Source organism: Protomyctophum parallelum, assembly GCF_964188405.1.
Source record: "Protomyctophum parallelum genome assembly, chromosome: 15".
NCBI lineage: Eukaryota > Metazoa > Chordata > Actinopteri > Myctophiformes > Myctophidae > Protomyctophum > Protomyctophum parallelum.
In genome coordinates, this window is record NC_139710.1 from 37,750,000 (window position 1) to 37,766,144 (window position 16,145).

The 16,145-nt window shown below is 40.3% G+C and overlaps 1 protein-coding gene across 1 annotated transcript; it reads right to left on the reverse strand.

Moving 5' to 3' along the window:
- Positions 1–109: 109 nt before the first annotated feature.
- rad9b (RAD9 checkpoint clamp component B) lies at positions 110–11,181 on the reverse strand. The gene is made up of 11 exons (XM_083784316.1): positions 11,093–11,181; positions 10,812–10,882; positions 10,330–10,467; positions 9,223–9,337; positions 8,817–8,916; positions 8,253–8,374; positions 7,958–8,064; positions 7,144–7,208; positions 6,435–6,563; positions 2,348–2,555; positions 110–933 (listed from the first exon to the last, which is right to left on the reverse strand). The coding sequence occupies exons 1-11, from the start codon at positions 11,124–11,126 to the stop codon at positions 826–828; spliced, it is 1,197 nt and encodes a 398-aa protein (XP_083640442.1). The 5' UTR covers positions 11,127–11,181; the 3' UTR covers positions 110–825.
- Between the last annotated feature and the right edge of the window lie 4,964 nt (positions 11,182–16,145).

Below are 16,145 nucleotides of genomic sequence, written 5' to 3' on the forward strand. Positions count from 1 at the left end.
GTATTTTTATTTAATTTCACCAAGACAAAAATGTCCACACTATATAGCCACATTGAGGAATTTAACTTCCTGGTTTGGATTTGTTCATTTTCAAGAGACAGGCACACAAGTCTCCGTTCAATTCTGCAACAACAACATCTGACTTCCTTGTACATCCACTGACTGACAGACAGACAGAATTCATTATTAAGACCTGCTCTCGAACAGATGAGATGCACCCCGGGTGCCTCCGAGGCGGTAATCTCATTAAAACAAAGTTGTACTCCGTCTCTCACTCTCTCTCTCTCGGTGTACTGTTACGTAAGGCAGGGAGGGAGTGATACTGTAATGCTGAACCAAGAACACGGTGCCATTTGTATGTTTAGCTACACATTCCTCAGATGTCACGCAGTCTGTCAGGCATGCTCCAAGTTACTATCAACAAAGAGGTGTGGTATCTCAAAGCGCCCTAGAGAGATATTAGTCAAGACTAGAATTATTCTACTTCTGATTTGGTGTTTCCAATGACTCATATCCCTTGACTGTTCTTTTGTGTTTATTTTCATTTTGCTCCATCAAACACAATTCAAGGAAAAAACTGCATGGGGCGGAATGAACATTGAAAACCATCAAATGCATTATAAGCACTTCAATTTTCTGTTTGTGTGTGTATAAGTATACAGTATGTTCATACACAAACATTACATAAAAACAGATACATAAATAAAAGGAGATATACAGTAGCTGTCACAGCTATCTTTAAGTAACAGTCGAGGAACACCCAGTAAGTGACTTTCTAATGTAGAATAATGGAAAATTAAAACCAGTGTGTTTGTTTAGTTGGCTCTAACCTTCATCCTCCACATCTTCCTCAATGTCACTGGACCATGCCAGAACAGAACCACCATCAGGGGTCTGCTCCTCTGCCAAGGCCGCAAACAGCAGGGAGCATATCTAGGAGAAGAAATGGACACAAAGCAAATTACATGTTTTAAATGGATTGTTTTGGCGATGTAAAACCTCCCCTACGTAAATATTGTACAATATGATGTTTGGGTGGAGTGGGTCTTTAAAGGAATTGAAATGTGTTTACGTGAGCTTCAAGGTGGAAATGAATTCTTGTTAAAGGCAGCTATGTGATGCTAGTTGCTACGTGGCAAGAAGCTATTAAGCTCTTGTATAGGGATTTAAAGTAATTGGAGCGAAACCAATCAACATGATGGATGGTACTTCGTGCTAAAGTGGGGTAAACATTTGTACCAGAACGTTAACACGCTGACCAGCAGGGATGTGCATACATAGACATCAAAGGGGGCTTCAGCCACGCCCTTTTACCCGTCTGTAAAACAACTGCCCTTTCCAGACCACGAATGCAGCATTTACTATGGTGAAAGAAATGCAAATGCCACTCCTTTTCCATGCCATGCCCGGAAGGCAGCATTCAGGAGAATTGCTTTTTTCCCCGAAGTCTCCTGAACTTGAACACAGCATTTCGCGGTGAACTAATTTGTTTAGAAATGCAGCTCGTATACACCGCATCTCCACTAGCAAAAGAGTGCTGGGTTGCGCCCCAAAAATAGCTGATCTACAAGCTCTCGTTGTGAGCATGTGATCTGCTATTTTTGTCAAAAAGTGCCCCTGCCTCTCTAACACTCTGCACGTCCCTGCTGAAAAGAAAGAGGCATATAGCCGGTTGTGTGGTCCAACTACTGTTCAACTCTAAGAAAACTAAGGTCTTGCTTCAAAGGGAAGACCCGGACATCTGAGCACGGTGAAAGGGAAAACCCTTCCACCGTGCTCGTCTTTTCATTATCATCGCACCTCATACGGTGAGACATTATGGCGATCTGGGCCCGCTTCCAGTAGAAAGTCTGAAAGCAGTCTTTATTGGTACTTTGGCACTCAACCCCACAGCCATGCAAATACTCTAGTCTAGAACAGTGGTTTTCAACCCTTTTCATGTCAAGGTCCATTATTTATTGTGCATTTAAGCCACAGACCACCATTTAGCCTTCTCAGACACACAACTTGTCTTAGTTAGAATATGTTGTTGTCGTTGAATAAGATGTTGTCCACAATTCCATGCTGTATCGATGCTGGTACCATCCATAGGAGAGATAACAGGCATAACATATAAATGAAAATTCTCTAATCGTGTAGACTTCTAGTTGGTTTCATTTTATGTATGATCCATTTGGTTACCGCTATCTCCATCATTTAAGTTTAACCGGGGACCACCTGGGACCCCCTCTCAAGGACCACTGGTGGTCCCCAGGACCACTGTTCTAGAACACTGAAGCCTCACGGGTCGTGAAACAGTGCGTTGCTCGAACTGAAACGTAAGTAACACCATGGGATGTTTTCTTACCTTAGAAGAGGTGCAGGGAGCTAAGCCGGGTGTTTGGCATCTCTCTTTTGTTGCGCGGTGCTGTCTGGAAAGAGATGAGCGTTGGTTTGGCGGTTGGCTTCCATGGCTGGACGTGACCAAGTCAGCCATGACGGGATGGATGTCCTGGAGGGAAGGTTCAGGTTCTGTCTCATGTGAAGCTCTTAGGGGTCCAGCAGCATCTCCACACCTGAGAACAGTAAAGCTAATAAGCTATATAACACTACAATATCCAATAGGGCTGTCACGATTACACATTTAAGTGGATGATTAATTGTCACACATATAATAATTTAATAGTGTGTTGTTTTTGTTTTTTTTGCATTGAACAATGGAACATTACAATTTGTATTTTTGTTCCTAGTCACAAATTGCAGAGGGTAGATAAGGGTAGATTAATAATATACAAAGGCTGACACATTTTTAGTAATTACAAAATTGCGGAAATAGTTGATGTACAAGCTTACAACACGTCACAAAGTAATAATTGCTTTGTGCAAAATAATTGCGATTATCTAAAATATTGGGGTTAGGCGATGATGTCATAATTGTGACAGGCCTACACTACAAACGTCCAGTGCAAGTCATCTACAGAGGTATTCTCTTACAAGTGCCGCATGTAATGTAATGCCCAAATAGTAACTATAACCTCAGAAAAGTCTGCGTAATTGAGTAATTGTGCAATCTCGGCGGCCATAGCAACAGGAGGACCGTTTTGTAAATAAAAGTGATGTCATGGGAGTGTCTTAGTAAGAATTTGCAAGTCAGATACACAGATGACTGTTGTGGCCCGCAGATGACTTTGCCTGCACACGCATTAATGTGCGTGTGCGTGTAGACAGACTTTTGACTCCGTCTAAAGCAAAGGAAAAGAGGGCACTGTTTTTCCTTTATGTTTTGACGGTGGGTTCTCAGATTGATGTGCGTGAGAGACAGAGAGGGGAGGGTTCTGATAACTACTGTAGTTACTAGATGCTGAGAAGAGAATGTATTTTTTCTTATTTTTACCATCTCTCAACAGAAAGTAATGAGACATAATTCGAAAGGAACGGGTTAAAACCCCAGGCGGCAGGCCGACGTCATGCCATTAACATGATAAGAACAGAGAGGACCTAAAATGCTCCCCTGAGGGACCCCATCTTTTAGTGGTTGAGGTGAGGTTGACATTTATTTTTGTGTGAAGGTCTGAGGAGGAAGGGCTTCGGCCCGAAACGTTACCACTTTCAGTAAATATATTTCTGGGAGCAGAAAAAGGTGTGCATACTTTTTATTTCTTAGCCATTGCCATTTACCACTTGTTCTCTGGCCCCCAGATAAGAGCCAACCCACTGTAAAGATGCACCGTTAACTTAACGCAGTCAGGGCCATAAGTTTGCTCAAAAGGATATTTTCAAAGGCGTTCAAGCCTTTGAACACAACCCTACCACAATACTTTCTTCATCTATTTTCTTCCTAAAATGATCTGCTAGATACATAGCGAGATGTTTTAGACGTGATAACGTCTGAAACATCAGCTTATTAAAAATCATAAAATCATGTTAATAATTAAGCCAACAAAAGGTTCAGCCTGTCTGGCCTGAAATGGAACATCAACGTCAGTGGATTTTCCTTATCATATGAGGGTCAATAAAGTTACAATCACTTTCACGTAGACTTTAAATGTCTAGACATTGATCTTCCTCTTCCTCAGACAAGGACTTTGGATTTATGGCTCAGAGTGAAATCAGGTTAGTGACACATCAAGATAGTTTGATATCAGACTGGACACTGAATGCAGCCTACTACTAACTTGAGTGGTCAGGATCTGTGAGTCTGGGGTCAGTATCCATGCAAATATCAAGATCAAATTCCCAAATTCCATTCTGATTGGCTACTATTTCAGCATGTTTGCCCATAACTGCCTTCACACATTTGTGGACAGGACCTATTTCTTATGAAGAAAACAGCATCATGAACGCAACATAAAATGATACTCTACATAAAGTAACATGTATGAAATATACAAAGATCAAGGTAACATTTTGCTGCTTGTACTAGTATAAGTGACAAAGAAAGACCTTCCTTATTCTTTAATTGTATGACAGAAAGTACTAATGTAGACTTAGATAGCATCTTATGTAGACTCATAGCAATTTTATGTAGACATAGCACTATAAAGTATACATGCATAGTTCCTTTATATACGTTACGTTCTTAGTTTACGTATGATTAATGATGAACTACTTTTTATGTATGTGATGTATTGGATTGCTTTTTGTTCTTGCTTAATGTAAATCACTCTGGATTAAGAGCGTCTGCTAAATGCCTAAATTGTAAATTGTACTAATGCCCAGGATGTGGTCACATTTTACTAAGATGAGAGATTCCATCTTCACCACTTGATTTGTAGGCCAAGGATTCTGCATAGCACTAAAATACCATGATCTATTCTGGAGGCAGTCTGCAACACATCTGCCAACCTCAATGAAAATAAATGGCATCCTCCAGCGATATGGAAATGAGGTGGCCAATATCACGGTTACAATATACAGCCAATTATTTGTGCAGCCCTTAATTCACAAGAGCAGATCTATATACTGCCTGCAAAGCAGGTCACTGTCGTTCTCCGTAGTCTCCCAGCAGCACTTTACAGCAAAATAAGATCTATAAATGACTCAGATGTGCAACATTCTGTCTGGGACTAATGCTGAAAACTCCCAGCCTGGAGCATAGCAGAGATACAGACGAGGTCAGCAGAGAGCCGAGCTGACAGACAGAGCTGCACCGTGACATCAGCAGAACCGATGAACCAGGGCTGCGATGCGTGGGTGGAGATGACAGGATTATGGGTTGTCAAACCACCAGGGCTCCAACCCCTGCATAGAGCCCCCGCTTGCCCCATATATAGCTCCGTTACAGATGCAAGGCTAAGAGATGCTGTAACACTACACCCGCCCACTCACTCACTCACTCAGGAAGCTAAATTAACCAATATGAATAGCCAAACGGGCCGGAAGGAGTCAGAATCATCTTTTTTTGTCACATCACAGGTTTACACAGTGTGTGAAATATTTTTTTGTGCAAGGCGACAACATGGCATCTACATAATTGACAGACACTAGACAGCATATCCATCCAAACATTATATACATGAGGTTCAGAAATATGTGATGAGCATAGCAGCTGGTATATGCTGAAGGAAAGCCTGGGTACCAGGCTACATGCCAGGGAAGAAGCTCAGGTGAAGCCCCCTGGGAAGATTCAATTATTTGGAAGGTTTCCCCTGGGGCTAGGACAGTCCAGTCAAAGTAATGTTCCATGCGACATCTTGTCCCTTGCCCGAGGCACCAGCATTCAGAGTGCAAAAGAAACAGAGCACTTTACAAACTACAAAGGGTAGCCTCAGCGTCTCATTGGATCATTGCATGTGCACTGCAATGAATCCACGAAACCCGTGTCTGTTTGCATATCCGTCCCGGGCATAACATGGGCACGGTCCGTCCGATCGCCCTTAAACTTAACTTGTCACAGATGACCCCGGGGATGGATGTGTTGTGCCTAGTGCCTAATAGTCCAGGTTACATTAGGAAATCCTATAGCTGTTTTAAAGTCCAATTTAAAAACATATTTAATTAACATTGCCTATCCCAATGATGTCAGCTAAGTCTTAATTGCCTGGGCTTTAAATTAGCTTTTTAATGAAAGTTGAGAGTATTTGTTCATATGCTACTTTATCTTATTTTAATTGTATCTATTATAATCTGTATTCATTCCCAAAATATCTGTATCTGTCTGTATCTCTGTGGAAGATGCACTGAATCCGTGTGTGTGTGTTGGGGGTGCACGCATGAACTTCCCGGATTGGCCAACCCAGCCTGTAGAAAACTGCTGATTTAGTTGTAGTTTAAACTTGAATAGAAACCTGGTGTTGAAATGTGGTGCTGATGAAAGCCTGTGTGTCCTTGTTTGGGGCTTCACAAGTGGGCACCTCCAATCAGCCACATGTTACTGTTGAGGAGGTTCAGCAGTACATTCTGGTGTCCAAAAACTAAACCCTCTCACATCATCCCTCATCAGGAGTGTTGGTTACCTGAGTGTAGTAGGGCCCTGGGCGTTGTCCTCTGTGGCCTGAGACGGGCCTCTGCTATCAGGGTCCATAAGAGTAGCCAACACTACGCTGGCCTCCAGAACCATGTCCTCCACACTGAAGCACACAGGCCTGAGAGAGAGAGAGAGAGAGAGAGAGAGAGAGAGAGAGAGAGAGAGAGAGAGAGAGAGAGAGAGAGAGAGAGAGAGAGAGAGAGAGAGAAACAAGAGCTGTATCTTACAGACAGACAGCCTCATTTGAGCATTTGGCACATGTGTTATTGTTGGGGCTTGGTATTATTATAGTACATATTGAAGGTATAGTAAAGATAATAATAATATATTGATACCATACTGACATTATTATTGGAACAAAAAAGGTCACTTCACATTCTAAATGTTTGGTATGCTTTTGCCTCAAAACAAAATACATCTATGGAAAAACAGTGCATACAAATAATTTACCCAATTGATCTATAGCATAATTAAATATACTTTCCTCCATAGGCCAAGTACTAAAAAGGATAGCTTTAGTAGTATTCATAATATGGTAGTTCTGAGACTGGTATCAGTAATGCATGAATGATCCCCAACTGTGGTTACCACATATAGATATGTGGGCTACTTGGGTGTCTGTTTGCAGACTCTCCTTGATCACTGTAATGTGAGATCTGGTCAGGCGGCACTAATAATCATGGCCCAGTAGGACTTACTTTCCTGCAGCCCCAAAGTGGACAGACACGGGCAGGCCATGTGACTCTGCAAAGGACAGCAACCCCTGCAAACCAAAGACAATGTAGTTCAGCATCGGTTAGCCCTGACCGACACATTAGACTAGAGAGACAAAGAAGGTGATTGTTTGGGGGGGAATATTTCTTTGAAAAGCAACTGAAGGACCAGCTTCAAGCTAGCAGGAATCCATTCAAGTAGGAGAAGCAGTTAAAGACAGGGCTAATGAGAGATCTCACAGTGGGTAGCCTATAAGAACGCCATAGACTAGACACTGGAGTCAAGGGTTGAGGCTGTTGATGCAGGTCGAGTCTCATTACGGTATTAGTTGGAATAAGAAAGGGACACTTTATCGAGTTACCAAGTTTCCAAATGACCACCAATGCCTGCTTTACTGTATTCAAAACATTACAAGACAAGAAAAGACATTTCTTATATGACGTAAAATAGATCAAAGTAAATACCCCAATATGCCCCGCATCCACAGTCCTGGATGCAAATACATTGTGACCAAGTCTGGAGCGATGGATGAGGTCAGAGATAGGGCTTCACCTACATATTATACCAGTGCTATAAAAGGTACTAGTAACAGGGGAAGATTCATGAGAAAACTATACAGAGTCGGAGAGTCTTCACGACACTTGAGTCTCCTCCTGATTCCAGAACCAAAAATATGCCTCCTTAGTTACACATTACTACGCCTGCAGTGGGCACTCACATGTATTCACACATTGCACACACGCGCAACAGGCTCATGTGACGGAAAAAAAGGGGACCATCCAAATATAACCTGCTCACCCTCAACTCTTTCAGACAGAACGTTATGTCTGAGTCCACTCCGACCTGGAAGTAGTCAAACTCTCTGGGGTGTAAAGACATTTCTGTGTACATCATCTTCATGTGACCTGTAACCCAAGGAGACTACGGTCACATACAGGCTTTGCTTATAATCCCGCCAGAGCACCAGAATAGTGGGATTTACGTTGTTAAGAAAAATTGTTAATTGTGTTATTTGCTTCTCGTCTTACTGTACTGTTCCACAATGTTGTGGAAATAATACATACATCAATTGTGTTAATAGTTAAACAGAAACCATTAGCTTTGCAGGGTGAAGAAATCTCCTCGTAATTTCTCAGAATGACTCTCAAAGGAGTCATGGATAGTGTGATCTCCTCCTGGGACACTGGGAAGTGCATCACCATGTCGCCAAGAAGCCTGGAGAGCAATGAAGATAAATGTAATCACGTGCCATACATTACGGTACAGGGATTGCATACATGTTTTACTGAGTGGCAATAGAGGGCGCACAACTGCACATGCATAGAGTAGCAAATGGAGTGGCAAAGTGAGTTTAACGTCGTTAAATGCAATCAGACTTTTCTATTTTGGGCTGTCAAGGCCGGAAAGTCGTTTTTTGCCACTCAGTAGGCATTCCCGCATAACTTCTGGGTACAATGAGGATGTCGCGCGCCCTTTCCAACAATAATTAGGATACAGGCTTTCTATCTTCAAACTTAAAAGATTAAGATTGTAAAATATTTTAATTGTACCCCATTACATACAGTAGGAAGAATAGTCACTGCCGAGGCAGTCACTAAGGGAGTCACTGAGGGATCTAAAATAAACAAACTTGATATTTTTTTTCTATACTTCTCACCTGGCCTGGGCCTTCAGGATGTTGGTACACAGGTGAGAGGCAAACACTGCCTGCAGAGCCTCACTCTCATGGAAACCTAGGTTGTAGGTTTTGGTGATGCCTGTGTTCAAAATGAAAGCAACAGATGGAAGTTATCTGCTGCCATCTACTGGAGATTTCTTTACTTGGTTTGTATCAGAAAATCTATAAATTAGCTATTGTATTTACACATAAAAAAGATCGAGCAGCATCTGAGATGTTATACCTCGTCATCTTTGTTTCAACAATGCTAGCAAAAGATATAGTGGGAATACTATTTCTCTCAATATTCTTTAAGCCTACTTTCATATAGGGTTAAGTATAATTTAATTCAACAAAAGTGTAGAATGCTTTTGAATGACACCATGTGATGTGACGTGTCCCCTACCATGCCTGCAATGGAACTGGAATACCACTCTGCTGCCAGCTGGATTGATGGATATCTCACATCGCTCCACGTTGCGCTCTATGGCACCCAAGCTCCGAAAAAGAGGCAGCACTGACTAAAAGACAAACAAAACGCTTTTATGCTAGATTACAATCACAAGTTATTTATGTGATGATGTAAAATGGGGATAATAGTGATTATTCTGTCTGTCTGTATAATAATCATAATTTCATCTTTAATAATCTTTTTTTTTTACTTAAGTTTTATTTGCAGGTAACAGTTACAGTGCAAGGGTTCAACTATATCATTAATAAACAATGTATTCCAGTCCATTTATGAATGTCATTGTAAACATTGGTGTCGTTCTGTTGATTTCTATATTCAGTTCATTTCTCCCATTTTACCATGAATAGTTCCTCTTGTAGTCTCACTCTCAATGCATGAGTTAGTTTCTCCATTAAAAATATCTCCTCCACAATGCTCAGCCACTGCTCACAAACTGGAGGTTCTGGTTTGCACCATAGCCTTGCAATTGCTTTTATACTAGCTGCCAATAATACTTTGACCAGGTACATATCTTCTCTGCGTATTATCCTGTGACAAATCACATGTTTATCTAAGTCATGTTTTATCCTTACATTTTCAAAACTCTGCATCTCCCCCTTTTCTATCACCGTACACGTACATACTGCTGTAATATCCTTCCATGTTGCCCATCGTTTAAAATCTTTAATAATCTTAATGTTGCCTACCAGCACTACCACATACGATACTAACTTCAGCAGGCAGCTCAGTGTTGAGGTTCAATCCCCGGCTGTGTGATACCAAAGACCTGCTTCTTGGTAATCAGCAACAGGTGACACTAACCCTATAGTCTCTCTAGACAGACTGGTCAAATTCAAAGATAAGGAGGGAGCTGGTCTTCCTTTGTTTTACCGATGGGTACCCAGATTGCCCTAACCCTATAGTATTGGTTCTCTGATTTCTTACCAGTCTGAGAATTGCACTTCTTCAGAAATCCTGACTCCATTAGCTTGCCTTGATGAACCATAATAATTGGCTGTAATGAGTCTTCCCTCATCAAATGCTGTCGGTGTTGTTTAATACCTTCATGACTAGCTTGCATTTGACGATTCCAAAGTCTTGTGTAGGTTGTGTTCCTACGCTGTAGTACTGGAAGAACAGAGGTGAGAAGAGGAAGCAGCCGTAAGCAGAATGGGCAGAGTTCACTGACCTCACTGCTAACTTCAAGATCAGGGAAAGGGGGATGAGAGAGAGAGATTGAAATTTGTATTAACAGTTTGTAGCATGGGTACATTTCAACAAAAGTACAGGTCAATACAATATCTGCTACGAAGATAAAAACAGAAAACTTACTAAGACTTGTTTACAATTACACAAGGGTCGTTCAATTCATCTGAACATTTAAAGACATACAAATATACACTTTTATGCCAAAAAGAAATCTTCATATACACAGTTGAAAGACAGAGAGAGAGAGAGAGAGAGAGAGAGAGAGAGAGCAACAGACGCGTTCCCAGCAAAATAATACACCTGAAATCAATAAATCAATGTTGTCTGTCACTCACTCCTTTGACCATAGGATCCAACCATAATTCATCCCCAATTCGTGACAGGGCATGGATAGCTTTTCCAAATGCTGAAAAGGCATAAGCACAGTTGTCAGTATTTATTTTTGCTATACTTTATCTTTATCTATTCCAGTATAGCCTCCCCATATCCCCAATCCCAACAACAGCAGCAGCAAGATAGCTATCCAACCTTGAACCTATAGGCTTATTTGTTAAGGCTTAAACTTTGAGCCAAAATAATACATAAATCTTTCTCAGATAGGCCTAATATAATATACCTTTGACACAGTTTCCTTCAATGACACACTTCATTGTTGTCGATGACAAAGACCGTGTGATGTGCGTGGACTTTAGTTGGGGAAGACGTCTTCACCTATGGTCTTCATTGGGCAACAGCGGTCGAGTTTACAATACATCCCATAGCCGGGAGGGACGGGAGCGCAAACACCTTCTCTCTTCGACGTCGGGTGGTTTGGTTAACCCAATTTTATCTGCGTTTACCGTTATCCCTTATTTGAGGAAATTCTAGTTTTAGCCTTGTGATATGTAGGTATACATCTTCAGCTGTATCCATGGTTTTAGCTCATATATGGCATTAACAGTCCATTATTATCATCTCGAATCTCGATATCACAACCATACGCAATTACGCATGTCTGTGGATGAGTTTTCAACGAGCGTTTTCAAACAGCGGTTCGGTTAATCGGTTGCCTGGTAACAAACTAGCTAGCCAATCATAGCGCCATCATCCGTCCCTACGAAGTATTGGAACTAAAAACTCATTACAAAAAATGCTGAGGAAATTTCCCTTTTGTTTTTACTTTATTTAAAATCTTTCAGTGCGAACAAAGAACAAGATCAATTGTAATTGTTTAGGTAAAAGTAGTAATAGTATTAACTAGAACTGCACTCTGTCGAGTGCATACTTGCTTGTTGCACACTAGTAGGCCATAAATGGCCAACTAGTGCGCAAGCAGAGCGCGCAAGTCCTTTCGACCGCTGTAAACTGTCAAATCTCAGTATCTGTGAAGGAACGTTTGAAATGTATAATTTTTAGATGTAACTATTTGCTACCTACCTAATTTATGCATATAAACACCTAGTATTATTAAGTATGATTCAAGTTTCTATCTATATAAGTTTGGGTGAAGAGCTAGTCATACATATACACACCACGTACTCTGGTCCCAGCAGATCAGGCACAACTTGCCATTTTATTTTTACTGATTATGTATATAGTATACGTATGACCAGCTCTAAATGATGACGTAAGAGATATGGTCATTTGTGGTCGTTTGGTCCCAGCAAAGCAGGCATATACTATATATATATATATATATATATATATAGTATATAATAGGCATATACTATATACGTATACAAACTATACATATATACTATATAGAGTGTGAAGTTGTAAGTTGATTAGCGGTATACTGTGGTTACTTTGCGCCAAAAACCGTGACAGCTGTCCCGCCATTTGATGTTTATGCAAGAAAACAGCAAATCTGTGCCTGGTTTGCTGGGACCAAACGACCACAAATGACCATATTTCTTACGTCATCATTAAGAGCTAGTCATACATACACACCACGTACTCTGGTCCCAGCAGATCAGGCACAATTTGCTATTTAATTTTTACTGATTATGTATATAGTATACGTATGACTAGCTCTAAATGATGACGTAAGAAATATATATAGTATATAGGCATATACTATATACGTATACATATATACTCTATACTCTATACTGTATAAAGTGTAGTTGTAAGTTGATTAGCGGTATACTGTGGTTACTTTGCGCCAAAAACCATGACAGCTGTCCCGCCATTTGATGTTTATGCAAGAAAACAGCAAATCTGTGCCTGGTTTGCTGGGACCAAATGACCACAAATGACCATATTTCTTACGTCATCATTAAGAGCTAGTCATACATATACACACCACGTACTCTGGTATCAGCAGATCAGGCACAATGTGCTATTTTATTTTTACTGATTATGTATATAGTATACGTATGACTAGCTCTAAATGATGACGTAAGAAATATATATAGTATATATATAGTATATAGGCATATACTATATACGTATACATATATACTATATAGAGTGTGTAGTTGTAAGTTGATTAGCGGTATACTGTGGTTACTTACTTTGTGCCAAAAACTGTGACAGCTGTCCCGCCATTTGATGTTTATGCAAGAAAACAGCAAATCTGTGCCTGGTTTGCTGGGACCAAACGACCACAAATGACCATATTTCTTACGTCATCATTAAGAGCTAGTCATACATATACACACCACGTACTCTGGTCCCAGCAGATCAGGCACAATTTGCTATTTTATTTTTTACTGATTATGTATATAGTATACGTATGACTAGCTCTAAATGATGACGTAAGAAATATATATAGTATATATATAGTATATAGGCATATACTATATACGTATACATATATACTATATAGAGTGTGTAGTTGTAAGTTGATTAGCGGTATACTGTGGTTACTTACTTTGTGCCAAAAACTGTGACAGCTGTCCCGCCATTTGATGTTTATGCAAGAAAACAGCAAATCTGTGCCTGGTTTGCTGGGACCAAACGACCACAAATGACCATATTTCTTACGTCATCATTAAGAGCTAGTCATACATATACACACCACGTACTCTGGTCCCAGCAGATCAGGCACAATTTGCTATTTTATTTTTTACTGATTATGTATATAGTATACGTATGACTAGCTCTAAATGATGACGTAAGAAATATATATAGTATATAGGCATATACTATATACGTATACATATATACTCTATACTCTATACTGTATAAAGTGTGTAGTTGTAACTTGATTAGCGGTATACTGTGGTTACTTTGCGCCAAAAACCTTGACAGCTGTCCCGCCATTTGATGTTTATGCAAGAAAACAGCAAATCTGTGCCTGGTTTGCTGGGACCAAATGACCACAAATGACCATATTTCTTACGTCATCATTAAAAGCTAGTCATACATATAAACACCACGTACTCTGGTCCCAGCAGATCAGGCACAATTTGCTTATTTTTACTGATTATGTATATAGTATACGTATGACTAGCTCTAAATGATGACGTAAGAAATATGGTCATTTGTGGTCATTTGGTCCCAGCAAAACAGGCACAGATTTGATGTTTTTCTGCATAAACATCGAATGGCGGGACAGCTGTCACGGCGGAAGAGACCGGGCGAAAACATTACTTGCGCGCTCTGCTTGCGCAAGTAATTAAAACGTTTCCAACTTAAACCTTTATTCTAATACTGAATAGCATGGATAATATCTATTGCATCGCCACATCCTCAAAGTGGGGTCCGGGAGGGGTCCATGATTCCAGAGGGCCACGAGCAAAATTAGTTGACAACAACAAAATCAGTTTAACCACTTAAACTCTTTTTTACTTGACTTTATTGGCCATTCAAAATAGCCAATCTACAAACTTACTGATGTGTTGTACATATTAAAAACAGTAATTGTATTGCGACCTGATTGCGACAGATCTGCTATATTTTGTCATTTTGAACATTTGCATTTTCTGATAGGGGTCTGCCACCAAATATGTATCAATTTGGGGTCCTTGACATGAAAAGGTTTGAGAATCTGCTATAATTTAAAGCTATACCAATAAGTAATATGTAGAAGTATATGGTACGTAAACAAATTTCATATGGACGGACGTGGCAGTTTCCCCCCCCCAATTAACTTCCTTACAGTATGTTCCTGTTTCTGGGTGTCCAAACCACTAATTTGGGATTTTTGGAAGGATGACTTTGGACGGCCTAGTGTTACTTTTCAGTCTCTGGCCCAGTGGCCTCGTCCTACATCCCAAATCATTCTCAGCATCCTTTTTAGACATCAGGCTTTCTTGATGATGTCCAAGCAGTCTTCCACCTCTCACGCTCTGACCTAGAAGATGTAATATAGATATAGACACACACACACACACACACACACACACACACACACAATATTAAAGATGAGCAATAGGTCAGCCATGAGCCTTTATTTTTAAGGAGTGAAAGAATAAATAGCACACCTGATTGAACACACGCGTGTAGGACATTAAGATAGTGTTGTTTCATTTGCCTCCGCATGTGCTCTGTGCTGTAGACATTTGCTATACTGTAGATATATCGTTTCTGTCCAGTTGTAAGAGCTGGGTGCTGAAACGGAGACAAAACCTGATGTAGTTTAGAACAGTGGTTCCCAAAACCTTTTCATGTCAAGGACCCCCAAATTGACACTAATTAGCCTGCAGACCCCCATTTGAAGAGATATGTCAGGGACCCCCATGAGAGAAGATTTTGTTCGGTTCTAGCAGTGATTCTCAACCCGTTTAATTTCAAGGACCCCCAATTTTACATGCATTAGTCTACGGACCCCCATTTAATCATGGCATTTATATCTCTGAGACCCCCAAAGTATATTGTAAAATCAAAGTTAATTTAACTCTGAGAGTGTATAATTTCATGTCAGACCTAAATTTACCATAATGCACATAATGGCTATGTCTTGTAGCAATTTATAGCAATTCAGGCCATTTTCCAAAGCATACATGCACTCTTTATTTTTGTACATTTGGGGGGCAATTTAACATTGAGGCGGCCACAATGTTTAGGTTCCGACTCTGTTAGCTGGTGGAATTAAGAGCCTACCACTTTGGTTTTAGGACCAATCTCTTATTCAAAATGTATACTGTCACACTCGCAATCAACCATCACACAATTAACTATCTTCCAGAAAGCTAGGCCAACCTGTAAGAAGGGTGCAGTCATCATCATAGCTTTGGGAATGTGTATAGTCTTCATTCGATTATCAGCCGATGCAGTGGGCCGTGGTGCTGGTCTTTGGATCTCAAGACGCCGACTACGTAAACATGCAAAGCCTGTTGCAAAAATATTCAAAAGCAAACTCGATCGAGCTAGAGATCACAATTCCTTGTACAGCAGTCAGCAGAAGCCTTATGTGATAGGTTACTGTACTAAACAGATTCTGACAATGAAGCTTAAATTACATTTTCTAACCAACATTGGACTAGCCTACCTTCCTCACATCTCTGGTTGGAATCCGCAGCCCTAAAAATTTAAGAAAAAAAAAAAGATTTAAAATGATCTGAAAAAATGGAAATATAATCAGGACTGTGTACAATATGTGAATTACCGGAATTCGTCTTACCGTACAAAATAATTAGTATTCCCATGTAGCCTTTCCTTTTTTAGCTGCTCAACAAAAGTAACCCGTTTTCTCATTATTTCACCTACAATGTGGACATTTCCTTCATACATGCATCACAGAA